The sequence below is a fragment of the Empidonax traillii genome, unplaced genomic scaffold (assembly GCF_003031625.1).
Source record: "Empidonax traillii isolate 1590-97213 ecotype Southwest subspecies unplaced genomic scaffold, ASM303162v1 scaffold210:size766637, whole genome shotgun sequence".
In the NCBI taxonomy this organism is placed as follows: domain Eukaryota; kingdom Metazoa; phylum Chordata; class Aves; order Passeriformes; family Tyrannidae; genus Empidonax; species Empidonax traillii.
Genome location: NW_020955403.1, coordinates 493,829 through 519,334, shown reverse-complemented (window position 1 = coordinate 519,334; position 25,506 = coordinate 493,829). Strand labels below are relative to the sequence as shown.

General features: G+C 37.8%; 1 protein-coding gene across 2 annotated transcripts; it reads right to left on the bottom strand.

The window, feature by feature from the left end:
- On the bottom strand, nucleotides 1–23,722 carry NEDD1 (neural precursor cell expressed, developmentally down-regulated 1). Of its 2 annotated transcripts, none has more exons than XM_027887442.1 (15): nucleotides 23,679–23,722; nucleotides 22,531–22,674; nucleotides 20,500–20,594; nucleotides 19,011–19,127; nucleotides 17,785–17,925; nucleotides 12,733–12,962; nucleotides 11,522–11,723; nucleotides 10,433–10,619; nucleotides 7,563–7,694; nucleotides 7,341–7,388; nucleotides 6,679–6,899; nucleotides 5,808–5,952; nucleotides 5,345–5,501; nucleotides 2,988–3,054; nucleotides 1–2,302 (listed from the first exon to the last, which is right to left on the bottom strand). In XM_027887442.1, the coding sequence occupies exons 2-15, from the start codon at nucleotides 22,664–22,666 to the stop codon at nucleotides 2,198–2,200; spliced, it is 1,983 nt and encodes a 660-aa protein (XP_027743243.1). In that variant the 5' UTR covers nucleotides 22,667–22,674; nucleotides 23,679–23,722; the 3' UTR covers nucleotides 1–2,197. The 2 variants fall into 2 exon arrangements, with proteins under 2 accessions (XP_027743243.1, XP_027743242.1); XM_027887441.1 differs by having other exon boundaries at nucleotides 22,531–22,677; nucleotides 23,679–23,719.
- Nucleotides 23,723–25,506: the final 1,784 nt, after the last annotated feature.

Genomic DNA, 25,506 nt, shown 5'->3' with positions numbered 1-25,506 from the left:
TCAAAAAGGTTAAAACAAGCTTTATTTTAACATACAAATCAGATTGTGTACAAGGCAGAAACATACCCCTACAGTGATAGGCATATTGTGTCTCCACACAGCACTTGTGCTATAGTAATCCTGAGATATGGGAAAAAGCCCTAACAATCTTTTTTAAAAGGCAAAAATACCTCCTTTTAGTCACTCTTGCTATAGTCACCTTCATTTGGGAATTAAGAAAAAAGATTATTGAGTTCCAAGTCAAGAAAACAAATAACCTACAAGCAAAATACCCAAGATTTGTCTAATTCCCTGCTGTCATCGGGGTACACCAGCAAGAGCACTTGGGGAACAAATCAAGAGATGCAAATATGCAAAGTTAATTCTTTTAACATTGGAAAGCACGTAGAAGAATGCCAAAATATTTTTGCTACCTTCAGCTACTACTGTCTTCAAGACCTGTTTGGTCTATGTGTCAAGTTTACACATCCTATTAACTTAATCCTCTACACTGTGTGTTAAGTTAGTAAAAACATCCCAGCTATCTTTGCTATGAGGTTATACGTGATACAGAAATATCTTTAAAAGCTTGTAAGAGCAGGAGAACTACAGACATTTAAAGTCATGTTTCTAAGATTAAAGGCTACTTGAACACCTGCATTTTGCCAAAAGGCTGTATTTGTCATTAACTGACATTAAAAAAAGGAAGTCTCTTTTTAAAGTAAAAGTTAAGGGAAAGTTACAGATAAGTTTGGGGGTGTTTTTAGTTTTACAACATACAAAAATAAGTTACACTATATATTATGGCTTTCGTTGTCTACTCATTTAGTAGAAGAGTGTTACCATGGATTTAAACACTAGATGTTGTAACTAATTAACTTCCTGTGTTCTTCAGACTTTCCTTCTTTGAGTTTTCAATTTGTGAAAAGAAACAACCAAATATTAGAGGAAAAGTTTAAGAAGCTTCCCAAACAATTTAAATAGCAAGGAGCACTTGTAGAAGAATCTTTCAGAGAATAATTTATTTTTAAATTTTAATGTCATTTTAAAAGTAATTTAAAAATGAAGTTTTAATTTAATCTTCTTGGCATAAATAAAGGCCAAACCAAACATCCCCCACACTTCAACAGTCAGAACTTCATACTGAGCCTCATTTCAGAAATGTAGACACACCAGTATGATACTATTATGCTACTGAAGAAATGATTACTCTTTAATGTTTGTTATGTTAACCACGCAAGACAATAGTTAGATTTGGTATGCAGCTATTTTAAAAAGGCTACAATAATGTATAAGCCAGCAAGATGGAAAACTTCAACACAACTGCTCAACATTACGTCTTGTTCACTACAAATAGGGAGGGGAGGAGGGTGGGCACAAGATGCCCGATCAAAGACTGAAAAGATCTTGTTTATACGCTGCTGTATTATTAATGGCTGCGCATACTTACATTTTGAAGTCTAAAGTTGAATTCAAATTGGACAAGCTATGAAAATATTCAAATACATGTAAATAAAAAGAATTCTAGTTTCACAACTAAAGTAGTAAAAAAAAAAAACCACTCATTGTGCAGTTGAAGTAGCATTTGCAACAACAAAATTTACAGCAGACAAACAAATTTCACACTTACAAATTCGATAAGCAAGATCGTGGCACCAAATTTGAGAATATTTTCAAGCTCTCAATTCAGGACAGAAGAGTTGCCAGTTGAATAAATGTAACTGACTACTTTCCAGCTCCTTGTAAACAAGGCTCCATGTTGAACAAAAGAGGAGCTTTCTCTCCCCTTTTTCTTAAAGAGAAGCATCTGAAAGGCAAGCTGCAGTGGTTGTTTCTGACAGCAGTAGACTAAAGAAGCAGATAGAAAAGTAAGTATATAAAAATGTTCTTACAGAAAAGGGATCTGTCCTGGTTTGATTTTGTTTATGAAAAGGCACTTCATATTGCTAAAACTCAGATAACACAGTTGTCCTTTCAGTTCTTCCGTTAGAAGGCTGTATTTCAAGGTGGTTAGTATGAGTATGCAAATGTTCCTTATACAGTGTCTGTTACAAATTTTATAGTTGCATATAGTATCTTACACCAATTATTTAGAAGAACAGATTCATGTTCAAAATAATATCAGGTCTTGAAACGATACTTCAGTGATGATGGACGATCTGTCATAGGCAACGCACCACCTGTAGTGAGTTCATGCTAATAAAATCAGCAATATAAATCAGAAGTGAGTCCTCAGTCTTTTGTTTTCCTCTCGTAGTCTCTCAATTTCCGCTATTAAGCTTTCATTTACAGAGTACCTTTCAAGTAAAGCGTGCATTTCATTCTAGAGAAAAAAAAAAGTCACAATCAGTAGTAATAAAGTTAACAATTCCAGTTTTATCCTATCCATTTTCATATCTCTTTTGAAAATTAAATAACATAGATAATTCTAGTTTTAAAAACTTTTGATAAAAAAGGGGGGTTTTATGCTGACAGTATTTTGATCATTAATACATTAGTGAATATTTTATCAAAGGATATTTTGCAGACCTTCAGGAAGAGAATCTACTAATTCAGATTCCATTAAAATGCTCAGTACCCAGACAAGGTTTTTTTTAAGCAGATCAAAAGAACAAAGATTCATAAAAAGGTGAAGCTAAAGAATATAGAAAAGTTCAGTATGCATACAGTACCTACAAGTAAAGCTTTCTATTTGAATTCCATCTATCTCCTCCTTACCTCAGCCCTTGGCCCTTTCCAGTGGACAGCTGAATTTGTTTCCCTTTTGCCTTTTTTATAACTCTTGAAATACGGCATTCACACTCAGCCAATGCATATGTTCCCTTTAGGAAGCATAAAACAATTTAACAGATTCCCATTCATACTTTCTTCCTCCTTCACATCAAATCCTCACTTTTTTGGTCTTAATAAGCAAAATAGATTTTCAGTTTTGAGAGAAGATGGCATGCCTTGGTATTACCAAAATGGAAAACTGAATGTATTTCCCATCACATGGTCTTTGTACATACCAACTGCATATGGAATTGTTTGATCATCTCCACTTGCAAATTCACAATATCTCGATGGCACGCTTCTCTGGGGGAAGAATTGCAAAAGGACAATGCATAGATTTATTAAGGAAGCAGTCTTTCTCTCCAATCCTCAGCACCCAAAACTCCACAATTCCTCACTTAATAGCATCGTGAAACAAGAGTCTAAAAACCCTTAAATCATGAAACATAATCCTCTACAGCTTATTTTCTGGAATAATTTTGTTATGACATTGATTTTCATAAGTACCATTTTTTTCAGCATACAAAAAGGTGTAGGATCTTTTCTGTTTAGAAACTAATATATATATATATGGTAATATCAAGATTGTTTTTTTCACTTGCAAGCTGTAAGCTTCTCTCCTTTTTACCATTCAAAGCTGATTTTCAATCCCTAGATCACAAGCACCACAGAGAAAGATATGTATCTGTAATTGAAGATACAGCTTTTCCGTACATGACTTTCAACACTTTTGTAAGACGGCCCAAAATATCAACTGTGATAAGTGATACATTATTCTCAAGCCCACAGAATGCTCCAGGTTCATCTACATAAAAAGTAGTGGCAGTGCTGTCTGTGAAGTGATGTGAATTTGTTAATTCATGGACAGCCATTCCACATTACAAAAACCAGGCTTGAAAATAGCCTCTACCCACTACATTAATACAACACTTCCAGATGCTGAGGAAGAACAAGAACAGCTCACAGAAAAGCAGGAAAGCTCACAAGCCCTTCCTGAGCAGTGTATCACAGTGCAATCAGCTGAGACTGAATACTGTGCTACGGATACCAGTGGCCTGAGATAGTAACGCGTTTTTTAAGTAGACACACAGATCTTATTTCATTCTCCTTTCCTCAAACATAGACCAAACCCAAAGGGAAAACATTCTTCCCTTTCTCTTTACACAGTTTATTGTGCTGCAGAACTCCTATTGGAGGCAATCTTCTTTGAGTGTATCAAGTATAGATGCCAGCTGGCAGCTCAGAAATTCAAAGATGTAGGTTATCTCCCAAAGACGGGAAGATCAACAAACAAACAGCTGTTTGGAACCAAATGAATTATATATTCCTCCTGGTCCTTTTCTAAAGGTCCATGTTTTGGTTTTTTTTCCCATTAATGGAAGAGGAATGAATTTCAGGCAAGAAAGATAAAAATCCTTTCCTCAGATTCCACAGGCTGAAAGGCAGTTATATCGATAAGAACCTTGTAATGGCTCCATCCCTCTTAGTGACTCCATTACAAACAATCTTTTACTTTCAGTTTGAATGTATCTACAACTTACAGCTGGGAAAAGGACCAGCAGAGCCTTCCAGGCACTCCAGGATGTGTAGGTCAGAAGCCCCCAGATCTCAAGATACTGGAAGTAAGACTGGCAAGTGTACCTTCCAACTCTGGGATGCCTAACACAAACTTTTAAAAAGCCACATCTGCAATACATAGACTGCATTTTAAGTCATGTGAAAGTTACAGGTTTTAATCAGATGTGTGATTATTACCAAAAAATCCCAGGAGAGTTCCACTATACTATATTTATGCAAAGACATTTACTAACCTTCAGTGTATTTTTTCTGTTGGCAGATAAAGAACAGCCATGGCACACAGACCTACTAGGCTAGTACCTCACTGCTTTTTGTCATCAACACAGCAGTATAACCCCTGCCCAGCAATCCTTTTCCTCTGCATCACCTCCATCAACACACTTCACCTTAAACATCTTAACTGCTCCACCTTCTTCAAACTCCACTCTCATGCTAATTTGGCTTCTTTCATGACAATTGGAATGATGGTTAGATATCCACAAACTAAGTGATCTGACACCAACCATCATGTACAGCACAGACATTGTTTTAATGAGGAGCTTCACCAGTAGTAATACACACTCTCTATTTTACCTCACACATGCCATGCTAACGACAATCAAAGCCAACACAAATCAACCATCTAAATCAAACTCTCCACGGTGTCAGACTGAAGAGCAATTTCTCCTGCTGGAATGGAGAGACGAGCAGGAAGGGAATGAAATCAGCACAAAGCTTCAAGAAAAACAGGAAGGACCTCGTTATGCAGATTAAATTTACCATCCGAGAAATGTTCAAACACTCATTCTGAAAACACGTTATCAAAGTCATTCACTGGCAGCCTTCAGAGACATCAGTCTTATTAGTCATCAGAGCTATTAAAAACTAAGTTTCATACCTAGATTTCCAAAAACATGACTATAAATGGGTTATAAATTTTCTAATCCAAGTGGAAACTTGTTGAAGCAGATGCTAAAGCATCTTACTAAGAAAAGGCATCATTGAAAACAACAATATTCTGCCTGAACACCCGTACCTGAAGTCATCCATTGTTTCTTGTATCATGTTCTGAATGAAGTTTATTTGCATTGATGTCAGAGGCGCATTTGGTCTGCTACTCCCAATGGTTTCTACTATTTTTTCTGACAATGAACTTGCAACTCCAGCAGTGACAGGTGATGTTATCTTTGGACCTTTACAATTAAAAATAAATTAATTAAACAAATAATTTTTTTTTCAATAGCAGTGTAATCGAGTACAAGAGGATTTTTTATTTGTCTTGAGGTTTGTCAATATTTTACCTCAAAAATTACTTAGTTTAAAAAATAGATTCAGAATGAGTCTTTTCATAGGCAACTAGGGACATTCTAGGAGGGCTAGCTGGATTTATAGAAGAATCAAGATCAGATATTCTTTTTTAACGTTAAGTCCATTTTATCTGATTTCACATCAGTTTAAAATCAACCACATCTAGAACTGGGCCAAGATTGTCAACTTACTTGTTGAGGTAGTACCATTTACTGGTAGTTCACATGCAGGATGGGCCTGAATATTCTTCATTAGTCTCTCATTGGTATCAGGAGTGGATGATGGTGGAGGACTTAAAGTTATAGATTCTACGTTTGAAGAGCTTGGTTTTGAAACCTGACAAAAAAAATAGTGTTTTTTTAATAAAAAAAGATGAAATCTACATATTACAATTGTCTGATTGCACTTGAAGACTAAGTTTACAGGAATGCACTTTAGAACGTTTTTGCTTTTTGGAATCTACTCAGAAATATATGCTTTTCATTTCCTAGCAAGATATTGAAACACTGCTAAAACATTCAAAATTGCCTCAAGTGCACACACAGAAGTGAGTGCAAAAGGCGGGGGGGCCTCTTAATTTTCACATCCAACATTTTGTGATGAAGTTATAGCATCATTCCTAGCAAACTCAACTTCTGGAAAGCAATACAAAAGCAGCTAAGGTGTCCACATAGGCATATCAAAGATATTTCAAAAAGAAGAAAGAGAGAGATGAAGAACAGGGAAAGAATAAGGTGGAATTGATCTAATAAACAACAGTTATACTGATGCAATCACCTAGTGATCCTTCTTGATTTTCTAGAGAAATCAAAATATTTCTCAGGCTCCCCCAGTTTTGTTTCATGTGAACTTATGTTACCTGAGCTTATTTAAGAGAAACATCCATTTATCTTCCACTGCTGAAAGCCAATGCACTTAAACTGTGCAAGGTTTTACAGATTTGTATCAATAGTGTGTGAACAGAGTTGAAAAATAAGATTAGATGGGGCATTGCTAAGGATTTTTTCTTCAGGTAGCAGTATTCTGCCAAGATTCTAACAAGACAACTCATAATAAGAATACCTGCTTTAAGACTTCTTTAGTTTCTTGTTTTCCAAGACTTATTTTCTTATTGTCAGTCTCCGGATGTTCTTCTTCTTCTTCTTCTTTAATTGGAGACCCTACAAGTGCATGTATTGGGCTAGATTGTGCACTACTGCCCACTGGGTGTCTTTTTACTGGAAAGGCAGCAGTGAGCTGTGGGAGAAAATCCAAACCCGCAAGGTAGGATTGAAAGTCCAGACCTAAAACGAAACAGAAAGTTGAAACACACAGGTCAATAAACAAACTCATACCTAATCTATCCCACAATTGAAACGCCTGCACACCCATACAAAGCTAATTAACAAAACAAACAAACAAACAAACAAAAAAAGCACCCCCCAAAAACTAAATCCTTAAATCCAATTTATGCTGACACCATCCTTAAGAAAGTAATAAAACACGAAAAGCCTCTATAAATCACTAAAATTTGCGTAAAGAAAAAATAAAATAATCACTTTAGGACCATACTCTCGATTTCCTGTTGCCATGTTCTATCTTAGCACTTCAATGTGTAAATTTCCATCAAAGTTCATTTGTTTCAGTGTCTGCTTTTTTCATGTGTTTGTTTCCAATGGTATGACAAAACTAGTATGTGAGAACTAGTATAGACCTCCAGAGGCATATCACTGGCATATGCTTACCATTTCCTTTTCCTTGAGGATCTTCAGTCCCTTTATTTGTAATAACATCTAAAAAATACCAGAACATAGACAAATGAAGTATTTACTTGCGCATTAAATCAAGTTCATAATCAAAGACTAATTAAAATATCAAGTAGGTATCATGGTCAATAACACACAAATGACATGTCACACTATATGCAGATGGATGATGCTTTAAAAATTTCAGTATTAGCAACTTACCATCTCTGACCGGAGAAAACACATCTCCTAAACTACTTCGACCCAAATGATCAAAACTATTTAATTCGGCACTTTTCCCATGATCTGTTTCTTTAGATGGGATAACATCCAAGCTGCAACTATGGGGGAAACCTTAAAAGACGAAAACATTCAATTAGTAATTGAAATTTTCCAAAAATAACATACATTACGCCTAAACAATCTCCAGCAAGCATGATACCTGCAAAGTCCAGTAAGCACTTTAGAACCATCTACGTATAGCACTTAGAGGGTCACTTTAACTCCCTCATTTGGGCTGTCAGCAAAGGTGGATGTAACTAAAATCTAAGGTACTTTTTAACAAACGTAAGATACAGTTGGAACTAGTAACTGCACCTTCTGCTAAGAAGGTAACCACATTCTGATGACCAAAATTCAAATTTGCTCTGCAACAAGAGAAATTTTCTCCACTGGGGTCAGTAAGTATTCTAAGGGAAATTCTGTGTCACATCTCTTTTAAAGCTTACCTAATGATAATGCTTATTTCTAATATTAGGAAATCAAATTGGAGTTACAGCTGCAGGCAAAAATTAAAAAAAAAAAATAAAACACCAAAAAACCAACCACTTGTTCCCAGACCTTTCACCACTCTACCAGGGGAAAAAAGTTAGCTTTTGTAGGCATGGTACCAAGGACGCTTATCTAAAGAATGGAAGCATATTTTAAGTCCCCCCCCCCAAAAAAAAAAAAAAAACAGTAAATATTCAAACCAGTTTTTAAGAGATGTGAACTGAACTGCTCAGCCAGCCATCCAAATAACTTTCACAATGTAATATGTTTGAAAACCACATCCAGACTGCAAGCAAGCCATTATTCTGCTCTTACTGAGTACCCTAACTCAAAAAGTGTCTCAATTTTGAATCTGAGATCTAGGCACTGAGCATTAGTGCTGTGCAATATATAAATAAATCTTTTATAAATAAATCACCTGTACATACAGAAACTTTACTTTGGATCTACTTGAATTAAAAAAAAAAAAGGGCAAAACACCAAACAAACAAAGAAAAAAAACCCCACCACTGTTTATGAAACCCTTTAAGTACTTCTCTATGTGGGATTACTTGAGGAAGTGATCCAAATGTGACTGTGTGGATAGCTGCAGTTAATCATGTCCAAGTATCTACATTAACTGGAACCTGAGTCAGGTTTAAGATTTCACTTTTAAATGTATTAATATATCACACTTTCCAATCCTTCAGATGTGTCAGTTGCGGCACATACATAGGATTGCAACTTGCTAGTGAAGTAAATACTTGGCATACGGAGTCCAACTAGAAGTACAGTATCAACCTGTGCCAGAATCTAGAGGATCTATGTAGGAAAAAAGCACAACGCAAAATAGGGCAAGGAAGTCTTCTCTCCATTTTAACCTGTTCCCAGTAATTTAAACATAGTTAAGTACCTGAACTGGAGAGCTGCCAAATAGAAGTTTATGGGAAGCCAGCTCAAAGTACACCCAAATTTCTCATCACGTTCTGACACCTTATACTTTTGGAATTTAAAAATACCTGTGACAGAAAGCCTCAATTTTGTTTAAATATGCTATCAGACCACTTCACTGAATGCCCTATATTTCTCCAAAGTTACATCCCATAATCAGGATCTAGAAGAATTTCCAGAGAACAAACGCAGTTTGTGGTCTTTCATTCATTCCCATTTTTAGGGTTAAAGACCTATCTTCTGGAATATTCAGAGGTCTTTACTTCTAAAGTGAACACTCAGTTTAAGGACAACTATTTGTATTACTTGGTAAGCCTTTATTTTCTTCAAAGATTTATTTATCACGCATGGTCCTGTTTAAGGGGTAACAACCATCTTCAAATAAAGATAACAAATCATATATTTTAACTGCAATAAAATTTTCCAAACCGTTCAGTAACATTGATTAGCAACACCTCTTGCATACACAGGAAGCATCCTACTTCACCTGATACTTCACTGCATACCCAAGGGAGGTCATTAATACACGTCCCTATGGACTGCAGTGGCTTATTGCTCAATTACTGTTGCTAAATGTATTTCGCCTTATTTAAAAAGGGAGGGGGAAAGTGCTGTTGCTTTTAAATGGATTGAGGATTTCTTTCAAGAAGCAAACTAACAGTGCTACTGATCTGATCATATTAAATAATATGTCTTGAATTAAATAAAATTTTTAAGAATACATTTCACACAGTGGCAGAATTTTGGAATGCCTCAAACTCTTACAAAGAACTTGTTGATTTCAGACGCATAAATAGCAAGTACTGTTATACAACTAATCATACTTGTATCTATATTTAACCTCTTTCCTACCATGTGATAATGGAATCAGCCTCTCACAAAAATACAGTTCAGTTCTCACTTGGGTTTTTTGACTAGGTTTTTTTTCCCTGTGTTTTGTTTGGGTGTTTTTTTTATATAAGGTCTGTTACTCCTATTTATTAATAGATTTACAAACCATTAGCTCTGCATTTCATGCAGACATTGCATCAGAAACTGCATTACGTACATAAGGATAATCTACAGGAAGTCAGAACAAGACAGTCCTACAGTATCACCATGATTTTCTCCTTTAAAGTGTAAATATAGACTTCTACTTCAAGTCCAGAATTTAAGACTTCACATGTTCTAAAGCTTATAGAAGGATCCAGTTCACTTCCTACAGTCTGTGTAGGAAGTATGTGTAATGCAGTACAAGAGAAAAGAAGGTGCAGATGTGCATTACCCACAGTACTCCACACAAATGCTTTCCCCTCAGAGAAGATTTATACTGTAACAGTCAAAATGGGAAATATTCCATCCATCTTCCACATTATGCCAAATATTATTGCAAGAGTAGGAAGAAGACCTACCTGTTTTCTCCTGAAGAATCTCTCCTCCCTTATTCTCATTTGGCAACGTAAGATGAGAGGAAACTGTTGCTGATGTCTGAGAGGCAATGTTTTTGATGCCAGTATTTTGAATTCCTCCAAGATTACTACCAGCTTTGACTTCTACTCTTTTGGATCCAGGTTTATTTGAAGAACCTGTAAGGTTAGACTGAAGAAAAAAAATAGACCATATAAAGAGAAGTTATTCCCTTAGCTAAAAATAAAAATATTAGCCAATATACTTTCTGTTCCAAAACACTTTAAAAATACAGTTCAAGTTGCAAAGGTTGCCTAGGAGATATGTATGAAAAAGGTATCTTAATGCAACTTCAAAGAACATAGAAAACATCTGTATTAGAACATAAACGGCAACAGAACTTAAGGTAAGAATGGAGTGACCTGGCATGAGGCAATTTTGTTCCTAGGTTTAGACATAGGAGAAATAAGAGATTACATTATTAGGGACTCCAAATTTTATAGAAATAGTCAACCACTAGCAGCAAGTGTGCTAGAGGATGAGGAAAGTCTCAGAGTGGTAAAGAATCTACTTCAAAGTTTCCCTCACTCTCCACTAAATGAAAGCATGGGGTTTCTGGATACAGTAGAGCCTAAGTCTTGGAAGAACCTCTTAAGCCTTCTCTGTTATTTAACTTCTCCACTGCTTTTATATGTGCCTGCAAAAGACCATATATAGGACCATACAAAATACCTCAAGATGAGCAGCTCTGTGTCTTCCCCTTAAGTGGAAGGGCCATTACAGACCTTTCTGCTACTGCCTAAAAATGAACCTGAGGTGCCACAAACTGATCTGCAATGGCAGCATATCCACACCAGGAAATTTAATACTACTCATTTCTACACCGAGGCTAGGAGTTAAAACCCACTAAAACAGCACTTAGGATTGAGCAGTTTATAATTTCTGTGCTAGCATTTTGGCATTATCCAATTTTGTTGGCATCTGTAATGCTTAGAAAGTGAATGCTAACTTTTTTTTTAAGAACTTAAACTTACGCTTTGCTTTCACCAATCTGCATATTGAACAATAAAAAGGAAAGCTTTTTTTTTTTTTACCTTGGAAAAAGTGCTACTGAACTGAAGACGTATACATTTCACACAGCCTTTGTGAGCAATAACTGTTTTCACTGGTGATGTCAGTTGTCTTAAGTCATACTGGCAGATTTTTCCCCGGGAACATCCTATAGCCAAAGTAGTGCCATCAGGCATGAAGTCTACTGTTGTCAGAGGAAAATCAGCCACTATTGTTGTCAGTAACCTTCAAATAGGAGAAAGGACAGGATAAAGAAGCTTTTAGAATTCAAAAGTTAGACTTTTATAAGAGAGTATCTAAAAAAAAGAAAAAAATATATGAAAGCTTTCATAATTCAGCTACAGGTCAGTAGTTCCCCTTCTTCAGTGCCAAGTAAATTCAGTGACATATCTTATGAAACAGTGGATTATGTTTATACTAAGAATTCATGCTTAACAGCAAAAAAACTGCATATGACCCAAAAGATTTCACAAGGACAGGGTCGTATCACCTTCCTAAACAGCACTTCTCACACCAACATTATTTACTGGTATAATCGTTTCCGGCAGCAATCACACTACATACATCCTCTAGCTTCCCAAGTGTATCAACTCTAATCTTGCCACAACTCTAGGAAAGAACTTCAGGTCCTAGTTTGCATCCTTCTACTACACCTCTCCAAAATACAGACTTCTGCTGTTATTCAGCTAGAGGAAAAGCACCACTCACACTAGAACCAAGGTCCCACGAAACCACTTGCCATCCTACCCTCTTACTACATAGTACCATCAGCTGTGTCCCATACTTGCTGCTTTTTCAGCCAATACTCTCCCATATTTAAGGCTCACTATCTCAGCAGCTCTGTGCCACACAGTTACATCTTGTATATTTGAACTGGAAAAGCAGGCAAGTGAAGTTCAGGTGCCTGAAGATCCTCACAGATTGTACTGCCCCTCAGAGAAGTTATCTGCTCTGTATCAACAAGAAAAGCCCATAAGCACTGCAAGTGGTCACTCAGATGTAGCAACTCTATTAGTTCCCATATACCTTCTTTTTTCTATTGTTTACTTGGTTTTTAACTAAAAAAGGAAAATGGACTATGGGACAGGTTCCCCAGTAGTGATATGCCAACCACTTCAACCATTCTGAATGCAGACCGAACTAATCATGTCATGTCATAGCTAAGCATGGTTTTTCAGTTTTTAAAAGAATCCTTATTTTGGTTTTATAATCCAAAGGTCTTTAATATACTCACTTTTTACTTAAAGTGTCATAGAGAATAACTCTTTTATCCAAACCTACAGTTACAAGCAGAAGCTTATTGACTGGAGAAAAGCAGATTTCTGAGGCTGGTGCTTTATGAGTATTTTCAAAATTATGATATGGGTTCTGGCTATTTACATCCCACAGAGTTACATTTCCACTGTCGGAAACGCTGCCCAGCAAGGATTTCTTAAAGGATGAATATTTCAAGTGTCGAATAGGCTGTAAAACAGACATAAAAAATGAATTTTAATACCAATATCAAACACCATATTAAATTATTTTACAAAGGCTTCCACTCTGAAATATAAATAGTAAAACCCAGAAAATTCATTTCGCATTACAATGCCATTTTTGCTATTGGGGGCAGACTTTTTTTTTACCATTATACGGTATCATATGAGCTGATTAGCAAAATGAAGAATGAGAAAAAAAAAACTTCTAGAAAAGTTTCTTAATTTTTCAGCAAGTCATACAGGAAGAAACCACACCACATCTAAAATTAAAGGAGCAAAAAGGTACATTATCTCACCCACTGGTCTCCTGCCAAAAATGTTAAACTTAATTCCCCTTCACTGATTTTAAGCACTTGGATAGACGCCAATTTGATAAGACACACAGACTCCAGAGTTAAACAAGTATGTAGGTCCTGCAGAAGAACAGACTTCAACCTGTGGACTAGGACCACAGAAGAGGATAATATGCCTGGTTTATCATACACAGTCTTGCTATCATAGAACCACATAATACAGGAACTTAACTACCTGTCAGAAAAAGGTATTTTGTTTCCACTACATGGCTTAGGAAGATGTTTCAGAACCTCACCGATCTAATACTAAATTACATTGCTCAATTTCCTGATTAATTTTACCTATGACCCATCTGCACCAATTTACTCCTGTGGTCATAGTGCCCTTACACTTACACTGTTTCCTAACTCCTCAGTACTGCTTTCCTGTTTTAATGAACAGCAACCTCACCTTCATTCAAGCTTTATTTTGCTACAATCAGTAGGTCAGAGAGTTCCCCAAGACTGGTTTTCCAGTACTATCACAGTATCTTTGCAGCTCTCCCAGTTTGACTCTTCTTTGAATATGGACAACTAAAATCTTACATGATCCTCAAAATATTTTGCAAAGGCAGTAGCATTTCCTCCATTTTGTACTGTAAATACTCACCCTGAAATATCCTAGACTGCATTTTCTTTTTTGCGATCTAGACTGCTTGGGTTGCTTATTGTCATTTTATATCAAGAAATCCAAGTCCTTCTTTTCCTTGGGAATTTTCAAATCCTAGTCTAGTAAGAAAAGCCTCAGTTGTAACCTAAGTCTGGTACCTTGATTTCTATTCCATCGTAGTTGTTCCCATGTCTATTGTTTCAATCATTTTTGGATACTGACACAATCCTCTCTTATCGGCAATACCTTCAGACTGTGTTTCCTCACAGCTCTACTTGGAATCACAGAATCATTAAGGTTGGAAAAGATCTCAAAGATCATCGAGTCTGACCGTTAACCCAGCACCGCCACGTTCACCACCAAGCTATGTCCCAAAGTGCCACACCTACACGTTTTTGAATGCTTCCAGGGATGATGATTCCACCTGGGCAGCCTGTTCTGATGTCTGACCACCCTTTTAGAGAAGAATTTTTTTTCCTAATATTCAATCTAAACCTCTCCTGGTGCAACTTGAGGCCATTTTCTCTTGTCCTATTGCTTGTTACCTGTGCCAAGAGACCAACCCCCACCTTGCTACTACCTTTTTTCTGGTGGTTGTAAAGAGTGGTAACATCCCCCCATTTTTCCAGGCTAAACAACCTCAGCTGCTCCTCATCAGACTTGAGCTCCAGACCCTTAACCAGTTTTGTTCATCTCACTTTTGCTATCGTAAGTATTACTGAAAATACTAAACAAGATTAGATACTAAAAGATAACGTTTGTTTGGTTTATCAGTAGAACCAGTTTCTTACCCAATCTCTCTAATATTTTCTCACGAGGCAGTGAATCAAGTATTTCATTCTAGCCAATAACAGCTGTTACTATCTTATTTGCCTGAAAACGCTCTCAAAAAGCTATTGTATTGTTCTAGCATAGACCATACCACAATACCGGCTTTTATGCTATTTCTCTCTTTAACTTCATTTTAATGGAGATATGTGTTGGTTCATATGCCTCCAGCATCATTTCCAGCACTTGCACTGCATGTCTCACTGGAAGCCTAATTGCTTCAAATTGCTCTAAAGAGGTGGCACCTTCAACTGCATATTCCAACAGGATTGAATATGACTGTTCATCATTATTATGGTCTTCTACTGGACACAATGGAGATACCTTTATCATAATTTTTCAGGTTTTTATATTGAAGAAATACTAAGAGATTCAGGAATGACAGCTTCAATTACATACATGATCTACATGGGAAACATTCCTGTCCCTCACAGTTCTCTGCCATTTCCTTTTCTTCTTTATCCTTTTCATCTCACAGGTCTGTACAAGTTCTTCGTTTTCTTTCACATGAATAGATTCCCCATATTACCACTGCTCCCCATTTTTAGCTTTAAAAGCTGAAGACAATTTCACTTATATGGAGTGGCCAGAACCCATCACACTTCTTTACAAATCAGCCAGCTGTTCAAACAGCTAAACTAAATCCTGTTGCTAGGAGAATAGCACCAGGCAGCAAAGACTTGAACAAACATTATGTTTTGAAACAAACCTTAATTCATCCTCACAACAGCAAGTAGATAAGAATCTGGTAGTCTAAATGAATGCCAACAGCAAAGACAAATTATGGGATCTGCAAACAACTCTGTGCAAGAACTCAGTTCTAATAAAGCACACAGGTGTTTCTAAATTAAAATCAATTAATAGAATATAGGCCAATACTCCTATGAAGAGAAAATTGTTTAAAGTCACAGAAAGCACTGCAACCTTGGGCTATTCTACTACTTGTAGAATCTACACAATACCAGAAATTAACTGGCGAGGAAACTACATTCCATCATGCTGAATCAAACACAGACAAGCTAAAATTTATAAGGTTAGTTTGACTTCACATTCCCCAACTCAAAAAAAAGTTACTAGGGAGTGGTGACCCCTCCTAAGCCAGACAGCTAATGCCAGGATCAAACAGGATAATGCACTGTTTATCTATTCAAGCTTAGTCTTAAAGAAAACGAGCCTCTAAGCCATAAATCAAGTAAAGGCTTTTTAAATTTAACAGAATTACACAAGTCTTCAGATATTTGCTTCACTGCAGAATTAATCCTGCAATTCTCTACAAGTACCAATTAAAATCCAAAACAATAATAAAGCTATTTTTGCACATAAAAGTAAAGATCATTTTTAGGATCGAAGATAAGCTGATAAACTGAGATAACCAACTAGCTAACCTATCACAAAATTACAGCTCAATTCCATTTTAAATTAAAGCTGTAATCAAATAACTGCCCTCCTTAAGAAAATGTTATATACCCTTTAGAATGTGAACAGGAGCTCTGTGTTTGCAATTACTTCAACACTTCAAATAGCTTTATCTATCCTAAAGGTCACTCAGCTTTGCAGCAGGCCTTTTGATTTCATCTGACAAAATAGTTATTCATGGCGTGTCACTTACTGCTAATCACTTCTTGGTGGAAAGCACTGAATATATCAAACAGGTTGATGCAAGTCGTCCTCACAAGAATTTCTCCATTTTCCAATTAACTGGCAGCACAGTCCCCACTCTGGATATTCACCTGAGCTGCACAACCCAGCCACGGACTTCCCTGTAGCTCCTGCCTCACATCCACATTCTTCCTAAGATTGTAACAATCAAATCAGAAAAATGAACTGACTACATAGATGGATTTTTAAGCTCAAACCAAGTATGAAGTACAATTTTGCTTCAATATAAGTATGAGACTGGTGATAGATCAAAAACACTGCAGCACCTAAGAGCAGAGATAGTTTGAATTTAACAGAGATTTTTCAACAGAAAGTATACCATAATTCCCAAGATGCTATGAGGTTGTAAGGGATTTTTCACCAAGTTACATTGTTCGTGTTAGACAGGAGAAAAATTTAACTTGACACTATCTGCAATCTAGGACTGAAAAAGTTGTTGCCGTAACGGAAAAGGAATAAGTCACAACTTCAGTATTCTTTGCAACATTAAAGGCCAGGTTTAGGACCAAAGCAACAGTTCTGCATCCCCATGGCAGCTCCTACCTCTGTAAAAATGATTCAGTAAAAAATGAAAGAATGCCTAAAACACAAACACATGGCTGTCTGTAAGACAACATTCACACCAAGAGCACACACTGGAATTTCCAATGAGACAACACAGCTCATTTACTATTGCAAATGCTCTCGTATCAAGGGAATTGCCCATGTGATAACCACAAATTCTTTTAATATCTTTTGAGTCTGCAGAAAGGAACTGCAGTGCCTACCAAGGTCCTCTAAGTAGTACACATGCTTTGTGTTAGTCTTCTGCACGGTCTTCCTTCAAACTACTTCTCCCAAATATTATCTAAACACCTAAATAGATAAAATAAAATCTCATCACTTTTCTCTTTGATCAGCTGTGCAAGTTTAATCTCCAGATTAAATAAATTTATTATTCCAAATACAGGCTTATATTCACCCTTACTGTACAGATGGCTTTCAATAAGTAAATCAGAACCCAGGCTACATGGTCTTGGTCCTTTGTAGCAATAATTGAGTCGTGCATTGAAATCCTGCTTTGGTTTCTCGAGCCAACTGTGTTTTGATCAGCTCTGAGATCTAGAAATTTTTTCTTGAGGAACCAGTGTCTACCAAGTAAAATTTGCTGTAACCTTTATAGAAGCAAAGGTACTTGAGAAATTTGTATTTCAATGCTACCTATTATTTAAGGCTAGAATGCACACAGTAGTCTGTTTTTTCCTTTCCTTAAGGGCACTCTTAAAGATTAAAATGAAACAGAATAACAAAACGTAAAAGCTGTCGATACATACCTTCAATTTCTAAAGACTGTCAATTAAAGCTTGGTAGTTGAAAATAACTTAATACAGATAGCCTACCTGTCGGCTGCCATAACCAAAGGGAGTACTTGATAAATTGGTGGTAACATTGTGTAGGATAATTTCACCACTCAAAGATCCAGATGCAATGTAGCCATCATTACAATTATATGCAATGCATGTGACTTCATCTTTATGATCCTGTAGGGAACGGAGGTTAGAGGGAGAGCGTTAAAGATGTTCTTCCTAATTTGTGCTTTTGCAGGAAAACTTGGGGTTGATTGGGGTATTTTTCTGACCATCTGTAACACTTTAAAATATTATTTACGAGTTATAATGGAATATCACAGAAAACAGCAGCAGAACATGCTGAAGATAAATCACAATAACTTTAACCACTTCTGATTTTTTGCAGAAGATGGTTTTAATAAGTTAGTAAAGATAATGGTGTAATTGTATACAATGTTTTAATAAGACAGCAAACAGCTATATCTACCACAGGTGTTATTAATGTTATTTTAAAAGTAAAGTCTCCCAGAAACCAGATATGTGAATACACTTTCTGTTAATCTGATGTACTACGGCCAGCTTCCCCTTCTGCATTAACACATATGTTTAACAACTAGCTTTTCAGTATAGTCATTTGCAATGATGATATTGTTTTTAATGAATATATAAGGGAAGATAACCCAAAACTTAGGAATAGATATTTTTAAGTATTGTATTATCTACTTAGCAGTTTTGTTTCAAACTCTGACTCTGGAAGTCCATGAAAAAAGAATAAATCAAAGCTGTAGTTTCATAGCCTCTTAAGTCAGTGGTGCTAAACGAGAGCAAATCATCTGCTGAAGGCATACTAGACCATCCTATGTTTTGTGCATCATACAGAGTTTTTAGAGATCAGTTAAAAGACAGCTATCTCCCAGTTTTCCATAACACTAGTTATACTACAGTATTCCACAAATACAAGTCTTTTCTCACTTCACACATCAGAAGGAGCAATTATCTGGAATGTATCCCTTGAAAAAAAGCCCAAACAGAGAATATCAATAAAAAAATGCAAAATTAGAAGTCCATTCTGAAAATTTAAACATGTAATATTATAGAATTGTACTCTGAAGGCATTGAGTTATGCATGCTTATTAAATTTGCTATTTACAGCATATAAAGAACACAAACTTGAACAAGACACAGATGTGTGCTAGCTCCTATCTGTGACCTTGATCCTACAGATACAGCTGGCAGCAAAACCTGGAAGACTACAGTTCTTCCTCAGCCAAACTTACCTTAAGGCTGCGATAAATCCTTCTGGATTTCAAATCCCAGATATTGACTGTGCTATCAAGGCCTCCACTCACAATATATGAAGAACTAGAATTCAAGCTCACACATGTCTGTTTTGCCTGATGGAGAAGAGGGGGGGGGGGAAGTATGTTAAAGATAATTAAGGGATTTATTCAAATCTACTTAAAAGCACATTGATGTGTTTTTGTTTTCATCAGTCCCACTGACGGACAGAACTATTAGTAATCTACAGTCATTTTCCATAAAAAGGCATTTAAAATCCAGTCCAATTTGAGCATACATTTAATATACTTTAAGATCTAAATATATTAATTAATAAACTCTCAAATGTTCACATTTTCCTATTCCCATTTCAAATTTTTTTAGCACCTTTTCCTTCAATATGCGTTTCCCCTTTAAACTATAGCTGTGTAAAGGATAATCACCATCTTCTATTCAGTACTGGGTTTATAAAAAGAAAAAATCCTAAGTTAAGGAAAAAAAAACTCCTTAGAAGAAAATCAGAAAGTTGTCTAAGTCCCGTACTTCACATTCCCTAAACATTACAGAGAATATTATAGCAGCAGACCTCATAATTCGGTTAAGTGATTCTTTTTAAAATAATCACTGAAGTACTAGCTTTTGAAAAAAATGTCAATCTTAATGATAGACCTACATCGAGGACAAATTATTATTCAGTTCTATCATGTTGAAAATTCACTTTTAAGTTCTCAATATTTGAGTGAAGAAAAAACAAGTCCATCTAATTATTGACATGGTAAAATCGGAAGGGATTGAATTAGTTATAGATCAGTGAAATCTCCAGGAGAAACACTCCACCTTTGAAAGTGTTTGCTTCAGCACCCTAAAAGCAAGGTTTGAACAACTTTACAGAAAATTTCCCAGTCCAAAGTAGCATTAGGACAGCTATCCAAGCAGAATAATTAGAATGGTTTAGAACACTAACAAGTCATTCAAATGATCACGCTAAGAGAGTCTTCTTCTAAAACAAAGTCCAGCTTCTTGAAGTTCATAGTACCACACTTCCATTTAACAGGAAAAAGAAGCTTTGACTTTAACAGAAATTCTGCTGTTTATAATTCCATAAGCTGGCTCCAAGAACAACCTCTAAATAGATTCTTATGTTTTTCAGTGTACAATTCAGACGTGCACAATACTGACATTTCAAGTTGGAAAATGAAGTTTGAACTTGAGCTCTGTTCTGTCCCCTACACATTAGATCACATTTGAACCACTGACTGCCTCAGGTTATCAGTATTACTGCATTTGTATTTTCCTACTGTATCTTCTAATTTTTATTCCTTCCCCCCCTTTATATATATTTAACAATACACAAGGAAATGTTTTTACATACATGCCTTAAGTCATACTAAAATTAAACTGATCCCAATATGCAGAACAGATTTGAGAAACACAGGATGCAAGGTGAAGTGGGGGAAAAAACAGGGACAAGCATTTACTCATACTTACTCCTTCAGCTATTTCAAAGAGTGGAACAGGTTTGCTTTTACAGCTTGAAACAACTATTTTATCACCAGCAGCAGAAGCACTGGCCAGGTATCTATCTTTGTCACAAGTTAAGAACCATAATTTTAGGATACCAGTGAGTAATAAAAGCAACAGAAAGTTTCCCTTACTGAACAGAAGACAGATTGTCTAAACAGCCTAAAGCACTGTACCTTGAAGAGACCTAGAAATAGAACCATAAGGCTATTTTCCAAGCTTTCATTAAGAAGCTCTTGAATTAACTACAGCCCTTACTTTCCAATAAAAGGCAGAGCAATTTCTTTCAGAGAGAAGATGAGAAATATCTGGCAGATATTATTTAAGAGCTCTTTACCACTAAGGCAGCTTATTCGGTCTACAATTCTGTTTCACCACCACCCCACTGTAAGAGTCCCATTTATCACTGCAGTTCAAACAAATGTCTGATGCTGTTAGCAGACTATGGATTTAAAGTATGGTTCTGTTCATGACACATGTTAAACTACTTGACCATACAGTTTCTAGAGCACAGTGAGCACATGCCAATTTGTCCCCCTCTTTACTTAATGAAGAACACCAAAAGCCCAAATAGTACCTTTTTCTGAAACCAAGTACCCTAAAGTAATAAGAAAAAATATTCTATATAGAGCTATGGAAAAGGAAGACTGCCTCTGCACTCCCACCAAATAAACCAAGTAATTATTTAGATCAGTGCCCTCTATGTCTTCAGGCCAATGCCCACTGTGATTTTATATTTGCTTATGTAAGAATAATACAAGTTAACTGGCTGGCTTTAATACAAGAGAACCAGTAGGCAGAGTAGTGCTTGCTACTCCTTTCATTTTTTTAAGGCACTTTTTTAGCTTACAGAATTATGCAGAACCAAAACTAATGCTCTATCCCTAACAAATTAACAAATATATATGGAGCTCAATACTTCATTGTTTCTGTTTTGAGAGCTGAAGAGGAAGCATGACAAGACCAGACCTATAGCTAAAGTTAATTAAACACATGTATGTGTGTATATATACACATGAAAATACTACATCTATGTTTCAATTTCTCTCCAAGCTCCACAGCTGAAACATTCACTTGTGTTCTGATTGTTTAAACTTTTCATCTATTCACTTATTTGCAGACTTAGAGGACAGACATTCAGAACTTGCAGGACTTAACTGCCATGTGCCAGCATACTGTCCTCCTTTCACATCAAGCTGAGGCACCACCACTTTTTCCTGTGACTGCCATACAAGCTGTTCACTTGACAGCACACTGAAACTTCTCATATATTCACCTGACAGTTAGCACCTTTTATCCTTATCCTAGAACAGGCTTCCAAGTCAGAGGTGAAAGATCTAAATGGGTCAGATCCATTTTGATGCATAAATCACCACCATCCTACGGATGTTTTTCTACACAACCAATGCATTTGTACTTCGTCTCAACACGCTACCAACAATGCAAAGAAAATCAGGACCTACAGAGTAAGAGGTAAGTGCTATCAAAGACTATCAGAATCAATGAGAAGCTGTTCCAGGAAAAAAAAAAATCTTTGATTACAACTCTTTTCTACACAATGTATGGAATTCTACTACAACAGTAATCGCTTTTGTTCAACCTTGTCAGTAAATTAAGCATTGCCTTGAAAGCGAGTACCGTAATCAACTACTGAAGAAACAAATGAGTAAGGTTTGTTTACAGCTGGCAGGCAATTCAGGCATATCATAATCATTAAAAAAGTTTTTGCCTCCTAAAGGATGAGAAACTTCTAGAGCATCATTTACTGCTGTGAGTTGATTCTCTTCAACACAGAGAACCACAACGTTTTCTTCACAATATACAAAAAATCATTATATACAAAACTTCAAAAAGGCATCAGGCCTGTGTTCTGCAAACACCTTAGTAAAAGAAACAAAAACGAAAACCTCAAAAACAAGACGACAAAACAAAACAAAAACAGCACCAAAAAACCTCACTGGAATTTTGCACAAAACTGACTGAAACTGTAAAGGATACTGTTGCTGGCCCAGCATAGTGAGCTGACTGGATGCGAAGGTGTATGTGGGTTGAACTGCTCCACCACAGTCAGCGATGAGGAATCCCATATTTTAATGTCATCTCCTGATGATGCAAAACGTATGCTTTCTTGCATGGTTGCACCTGCTTTTGCAGAAATAAGTAGGTGAAAATACATGTAGTAAAAAATACAATAGGCAACCTCACAAGTCATAAGTAACTTCATCTGTACCATTTAAGATTGTTTTCTTGATAACCGTGACACTTATCTGGAGAGTTACACAATGAATACTGTTCAGAGCCATACACCAGTGAAAGCAGCAGACACCCCACACTTTCGTTACTTGAATTCTTGCAGGAAACGTGTGCTTTCCTTTTCACAATGCCACCCCCTCTATGGTATCAAGAAACTAAAATGAAGCTTTTATCTCCACAGTTTACAGCTGCCTACCAAGAAACCGCGAGTATTCCAAGGACCCACTTCCCACCAGTAGATGGGGATATAGAAACCAGAATTAAACTGTTGCGGGGGAAGGCTGGAAGTTTAGACCTAAAGGACTCACTTCAGCGTTAGTCTCACCACCCTAAAGGAGACATACGAGACTCCTTTAAATTAAATCTCTGACAATAGAATACGAGTGACAACGAGTTACCTTTCATCGCAGCTTACAAAACATCAAAAAAGAAACAGGCCAAGAACAACGTACAGCTACTTGTTCTGACTAACACCGTTTTAAGAGCTAAAGCCGATCTAACCGATTCCTGGTTTGTAAAGTTTATACTCCGCGCTTTACTACGGGTAATTGCAAACTGCCAGCAAACAAGGACTCAAAACGTGAGCCTTCCCTTCAGCTGGAAGCACAGCCGAAGTTTCCGGGACGTTCCTGCACAGCTTTAGGCCATTCATTCGCACTGCCGCCAGTGCTAACGCTGACACCACCAGTCACGAAACTCAAGGTCCACATACGCCTTCGCTCGGCATCAGCCCATGGGGCTGCTCCTCCCGCCGCACACGAAGCTCCTCTCCCGCTCCTCGCTCCAGGCCCGCGGGCCGCGGCAGGAGCCGCTCCCGCGTCCCGCTTTCCCGGCCTCCATCGGCACCGCCTGGCCCCGGCCCCCTCCCGCGCTCTCCCCGCTGCGCTGCGCACCTGGCCGGCCGGGCAGCGGGCCGAGCCCCCGCTGATTCCCCCGCCGGGCCGGCCCGGCGCCGCCTCAGGGGCCGGGACAGGGGCCGGCTATCCGCGGGCACCGCGCGCGCTCCGGGGCGGCTCCGCGCGCCGGTCCCGCTCAACATACCCCGTCCCGGCAGCCCCCGCGCGCCGCCAGGCCGTACGGCGGCCCGGAGGGACGGAGCGGGATCCAGCGCCAGGATGGGCCGGGGACACCGGGAGCCGTGCCGGGTCACAGACCTGTGCCGGGTCACGGAGCCGTGCCAGGTCACCGAGCTGGGCCGGGTCACCGAGCCCGGCGGGGCAGGCGGGGGCGCTTCGGAGGGGTGACGGGGCGCTGAGCCCCTTTCTGGAAACTGCTGAGGGAGGTGGCGCCGGCCACGTCTTGGCAATGAACCCGCCGCAGGTGGGTTTGAGGGGCGCCACACCCGGCATAGGCCGCGGCCGGTGCGAGGTCTGCGCGAGGTCTGCGCTCACAGCCGGCGCGGGCCGTGCAGCGGGGACACCGCGACATCGCCGTGTCAGGGCGAAATAAATGACAGCAGTTCATACACTGACAACAGAGAATTTCCCGATCTGAATCATTAAACTCAGTTTTGAATTGCAGACTTTGTGTTAAGAACATACCTATTTATAACATACCCTGTTACACCCTTTGAGTTACTTCCAGTGACATCAGTTGGATTGCTGCGTCTGTTTCCTGGTTGGAATGTAGCTGTTACTCTGGCCATGCTGAATTTTACAGATGGAGAGACGTTTTTGTTATTTTCATCTGGCACAATAAAAGCTAGCACTTCCTTTAAGGTAATATGTGTTTTAACTACCTTTGCTTTCTAAACCTAAGCACACTTTTTTTTACTAAAAGATTGTCTTTAGAGGAATATTAGATGTGGAACCTGTAGCAAAACGGTTTCTGTAGAGATCTAGTTTCGAGTGAGTCTTCACCCCATGTACTCTCAGAGCCAGTAGATCTGAAATGCCTGATTTACCTTCTTTTCTGATGGAGTCTCGATTTTCCAAGTTCATTTAATTTCTAGTCTGCATAAGTGAACTCAGAATCAGGGAAAAAGAAATCATGCCACTGTTATACAAAATGCCGTTATTATTATTTCCCTACAGCAATGAGGATCATGTCTTTGTTGCATCTATTAATCCTCATTAACCAATCAATCACATTTTATATCATCTATCGTCTGCCTTCTCAGACAGATGACTGTTAAGGGATCCACAGCATTACTACAAGTCTTTTGCCCTCACTCAGTTGTCCTAATTTGCTTTTAAACCTGTCATGTTTCACTGCTGAGGCCAATATTCCTTATTCTGTCCTAGCTTTAATACAGACAATCTAAAGCCTTTTCTTTCCCACAACCATATCCTCTGGTTTATTTTCCTTATCTCCTCACTGTGAAGCATAACTGTTTACAGACAAGTATATGAGTATCTGCTTTCCAAGACTTGAAGGCTTGAAGTTGAACAATTAGAAATTCTGAGGGTTTTAAGTAAACATGATCAGCATTTTTTGCTTCATTCTGTGACAGCCCCTTAATTAAATTAGTTTTTCCTGCTGGTAGGACCTTTGCTGGCATTTTTTGTATGCCAGTGACTGTGCTGTGTTTCTTCTTGGTATCTCTAAGAAACCACTAGGACATCCTTTCTTGGGGAGGGGACCACAGCAAGAAGCCCAAATCGTAGAGCAGAGTGGTGCTGTCACTGCACGGGCCACCTGTGCAAGGCAGGACATTCCCAGCAATTGTGCAAGGCTGTGAAAGAGACTCCCCAGGAAAGCTCCCTCACACCTGAGACAGAC

Bases quoted from the DNA above. Each gene is read 5' to 3' on its own strand.
- NEDD1 (XM_027887442.1), bottom strand. From the start codon at position 22,666: ATGCAAGAAAGCATACGTTTTGCATCATCAGGAGATGACATTAAAATA. The intron at 20,595-22,530 runs GTATCCTTTACA...CTTGTGACAAAG, and splicing joins ACTATGCTGGGCCAGCAACA to ATAGATACCTGGCCAGTGCT. The intron at 2,303-2,987 runs GTATGTACAAAG...TTTTTTCTCTAG, and splicing joins AACAATTCCATATGCAGTTG to AATGAAATGCACGCTTTACT.